Source organism: Frankliniella occidentalis, unplaced genomic scaffold (genome assembly GCF_000697945.3).
Source record: "Frankliniella occidentalis isolate FOCC.00 unplaced genomic scaffold, Focc_3.1 Scaffold35, whole genome shotgun sequence".
Lineage (NCBI taxonomy): Eukaryota > Metazoa > Arthropoda > Insecta > Thysanoptera > Thripidae > Frankliniella > Frankliniella occidentalis.
Genome location: NW_026267165.1, coordinates 1755537 through 1760193, shown reverse-complemented (window position 1 = coordinate 1760193; position 4657 = coordinate 1755537). Strand labels below are relative to the sequence as shown.

General features: G+C 50.1%; 1 protein-coding gene across 2 annotated transcripts in view; it reads left to right on the top strand.

Annotated features, from left to right (window-relative positions):
- LOC113212487 (uncharacterized) overlaps positions 1-4657 on the top strand; it is a 215068-nt gene that overhangs the window by 151329 nt on the left and 59082 nt on the right. For both annotated transcript variants that reach the window (XM_052266156.1, XM_052266155.1), the window contains exons 4-5: positions 1713-1857; positions 3002-3129. In XM_052266156.1, the coding sequence (XP_052122116.1) occupies positions 1713-1857; positions 3002-3129 (273 nt within the window). The remainder of the gene's footprint in view (positions 1-1712; positions 1858-3001; positions 3130-4657) is intronic.

The window sequence follows — 4657 nt, the reverse complement described above, 5'->3', positions numbered from 1 at the left end:
ACGCTTATAGCCTGGCGAGGCTGCTGTTGAGCAGTGACAGGCCCCGGACCGGCGCAGGTGTGTGTCTGCACGTGCGCGTGTGTGCGGACGACAACGGCACACTGGGGCTTGTTCGTGAATACGCATTTCTCGCGACAAAACGTGGGTTTTTTGGACTGAATGCGCATAGTCGAGAGTAGATATATTTCAGACCCTGACCCTTCCGATTTCATAAATCTACGTTTACACAATTTAGTTATTTTTTCTAATGACAGCCATTGGTCCTGTTGCAGAGAGCGCTGTTTCCAGTCTTGGAAACAGATGAGAAAGACGCCCATCTTCGGCTGCATCTGCCCAAATAACCACATGAAGCGGCGCTGTGACAGGATATTCAGCACGCTCAACTACAACAGATGCGTCGGTGAGTATAAGGGACGACGGCTGACGGCGGCGACTTCTCCGTGTATTGTTGCTCTTCTTGTTCTATGGGCGGCCCCACAGAACCACTGTGGAAACTCAAGTGTCGTACAGTTCTCACCTCCTCCCTTATTACCTCCTTACTGCCGTTCGGTCAGACACCCTCTCTCACTCTCCCTCTCTTTCTCTTTCGTTTGGATGCGGTCGCAAACGTATCCCGTCACTTTCTCTTTTTCTCCCTCTCCCCTCTCGACGTTGGCCTACTTACCATTGCATAACTCATTCCCCGCCCGGCACCGCCTGACCCGGTTTCCCCCAACATTTTCGTCGCACTTCTTTTTATTTTTCCGTGTCAAGGTAAAAGAATATGAACTTTGTTAAACGAAATGTGGACGCACAAAGTACTCGTTTACTCGTTACGGTGCGGTGTTATGCTTTCTAATGGTAGAGCAAACGGAGATGGAGAATCCAATAGCCCAACGGCAGAGACAACAGTGGGTTAATTCCCTTTCATGCCCTTTAATTCCCTACAAAAGCCTTTGAATGTTGTCAATCCCTGACTACAAGAGATATACTAGAAGAAAAGTTTCGACCTGTACTTGAACTTTACGTCCTATGTAGTATGTGGTCTACAAAACCGTTGAATCCTTTTGCTGTTTGCAAGGCGTTATTTTGTTGGAATTCTTCAGTGACTGAGGGAGCCCCGATGCGGCAGAGCCCATAGCAGCTGCAGAGTCAACAGCCGGCTCTGGTCGGTGACGCAATATGGTTAACCCCCAACAATATCCTGCGAAGGTTTCATAATGGGGTGCTAATGAATAATGACTTGCAGCGCTGGTGCTCTGCCGGGCGCTCCCTGGCTGGGACCCGGCGTCCGCCACTGCATTCAGAGTTAGCCCCCCTCTCCTGCTGTTGAATCTGTTCAGAACAAACTGATATTGCTGTGTCTGTTATTTGAACAATTTGTTTTTAAAAGTCGGATTGAAACCAGTGCGGAAGTAGGGTCTAAAAATTAGAAATCTGAACCATTTCTACGCGTTGTCTGAGGTGCTGCTTTTGGAGGAGTTTTAGTCCGGGAGAGGGGAGCAGGGGCACCCGCCGTTCCCGTGCAGCGCTACTAACAGGCTCTGCGGTGGTTCCTATTGGGAACGCTGCCAAATTGGTGTCTTTGCTAGCCGAGTTGGCTCGAGGAAGTCTTGAAACAAGAGTGGGAACCGAGGGAGCAGCTAGAGGCCAGCGGACAGACAGACAGTTGGGGAGACGGGCAGGATCTGTTTGGAGTCGGTGGTGTTGAAGTGTTTCGTCTTGTGCCGCAGAGCTGGACCTCTACCCCGTGGAAGCGCTCACCACCTGCAACCACGCCCTGGCCGTGTGTAACTCGGAGCCCAAGTGCATCGCCCTGTTCGACCAGTTCAAAGCGGACTGCAAAGTGCGGGACAAGAAGTGCCGCATGGACAGCAGGTTAGTATACTTGCACGATCTAGTAGTATCAAAGTATAAGGACTCGCAAATTGAATGTAACTTCCTTCTGATTTAGACGAATTTCTGTCGTATTTTCGAATCAGATAACTGAATTAAGTTGTACATAGACCTTTCAATTAAACATAGACCTTTCAATTAAACATAGACCTTTCAATTAAACATAGACCTTTCAATTAAACATAGACTTTTCAATTGAACATAGACCTTTCAATTATGTTGGTAGGTTCTATTAGCCGTAATTAGCACTGACGCAACGACAAAAATCCAACATTGAGCCGAGCACTCGGCTCGGTAGTTAAATCAGCGAGCATATTGAAGCCACTGTTAAAAAGGAATTCTTGCACAAGCACATTGTTGGATGCAAAACTCAGAAGGACTTCGCGTTCATGACTATGCCGCCTGCTCTCTTTTCTTTCTCTCCTCTACTCGCCATGGGAACTCGTTGTCGAAGTTATGCGATGACTCTCTCTCTCTCTCCCTCTCTCTCCCTCTCTCCATGTCTGTCTGTCTCTCTGCCTCCCTTCACTCTCTCTTTCCTTCCCCTTGAAACGTCTCTCCTTATCGAGAGCGAGGCGACACTATTTGTCCCGAACGAGGGGAATCCAGTGGTAGTGGTGAGGCGTGAGCGGGGAATTGGGGGGGGGGGAGAGGCCGGAATGTGTCCGCCCCCCCGGCGCCGCCCGGCCGGCACACCATTCCGAATAAGTGGGCTCCAGTGTTACTGCGACACGCCGCGCACAGCCCGTTCGGGTCCGGACTGTACCCAGGGGGGACCGAGGGGGGTGGGGGGGGGGGGCATGCGGTGTGTGAGAGCTCTGCGCCGATATGTTTGGGCCGGGGGATAGTCAGTCACGCTTATAGCCTGGCGAGGCTGCTGTTGAGCAGTGACAGGCCCCGGACCGGCGCAGGTGTGTGTCTGCACGTGCGCGTGTGTGCGGACGACAACGGCACACTGGGGCTTGTTCGTGAATACGCATTTCTCGCGACAAAACGTGGGTTTTTTGGACTGAATGCGCATAGTCGAGAGTAGATATATTTCAGACCCTGACCCTTCCGATTTCATAAATCTACGTTTACACAATTTAGTTATTTTTTCTAATGACAGCCATTGGTCCTGTTGCAGAGAGCGCTGTTTCCAGTCTTGGAAACAGATGAGAAAGACGCCCATCTTCGGCTGCATCTGCCCAAATAACCACATGAAGCGGCGCTGTGACAGGATATTCAGCACGCTCAACTACAACAGATGCGTCGGTGAGTAAAAGGGATGACGGCGGCGACTTCTCCGTGTATTGTTGCTCTTCTTGTTCTATGGGCGGCCCCACAGAACCACTGTGGAAACTCAAGTGTCGTACAGTATGACAGTTTAAACTGTCATAGCAATTCGACACTTAAAACCTATACACACGGAGTTCGTGGCGGCTCCGTATAAACACGCAGTTCCCGGGGGCTCGGTACAAACACGGAGTTCAGCAGGCCGCCGTATAGCGTCGTAACTATGTTTTTTGAAAATTTCGAGTTATGAAGTGCGTCGGATAGAGGAAACCAAGGGCTATCGATCAGCGAAAACCGCATTTCGATATGTCAATTAGTTCAAAAGTTATTCTGGTCTGAAAATCCAGCAGCCCATAAGGCGCAATGTTAATCCAAAACTTTGAAGCGCTATATCTCAGAAGTGACTTTCAAGCACTTACGACGTTATACGGAGACCCGCTGAACTGCGTGTCTATACGGAGCTCCCTGGAACTACGGGTTTATACGAAGACTCCACGAACTCCGTGCTTGTAGGTTTCAGGTGTCGAATTGTGTTGCAGTCTAAACTGTGATACCATTTGTGTTCAACAGTTATAAGTGTCCGAGAGCTAAAAGCCATTTGTAGCTGTCGCACACGCGGTGTCCTACACAAAGAACAGGTGTGCGACATTCACATAATTGCGTTTCCAGTGCGCGGTCTAGGGTTACTTCACTCAAAAATCAGTGCACACCGTCAAAAAATCAAGGGAAATTCGACAATAAAATCAGAAAAATATCTAGACAAACGAGAAAAATTGATGCACGCTTGAATTTATAGTGGAGAACCCCCTCGGGCGCGCCATTGTCGACTGCCGAAGCGTCCCGTCCACCAGGACGTGGAGGCCGTGAGCGAGGTGCGCCGCGCGCGCGGGTCGCCCTGCACGCGGCAGCACACCGTCATCACCATGTTTCTCATTAACTCGCCCGTCGCCGCGACCCGGCCGAGTCAAGTGCCCCCCCCCCCCTTTCCCCCTCTCCCACTCTCTCCCACTCTCGTTCTCCCGCGCCCCCTCATGTGCAACCCTTCCCCTTATCTTCATTCGCGGAGAGCAATTTTCTTCTCGCGCTTCGCAAAACCGAATTTACCGACCGGCACACGACATGCGTGTGCTTGCACGAAAACTTGGCGGCGGCGAGCCTCGCGGAGCGGCAGCAGCGAAGAGGGAGGGGAGACAAAGTTTGTTCGAATAAATTCACGACAACAAAGACAACCACGCGTGAAGCGCGTGAGCAGTGAAAAATATTCCTATATTTACGGGAAAATGTTCGTCAGGTTACAAGCCAAAAATAAGAGTGTTTTTAACACTTTTATTGTTACGCAGACGAAGAGAAAATTTCCGGCCAGACAACAAAACTGAGTTTGGATTGTTCCTTTTACCAGTGCACCCAATCAGTTTCGGTGTCAGACCGAAACCTTATTTAGACGCTGCACCAGAACGTTTGGTGACCACGTCTGTAAAAGTTTGGATAGAACTTTTCTTTAAAATTG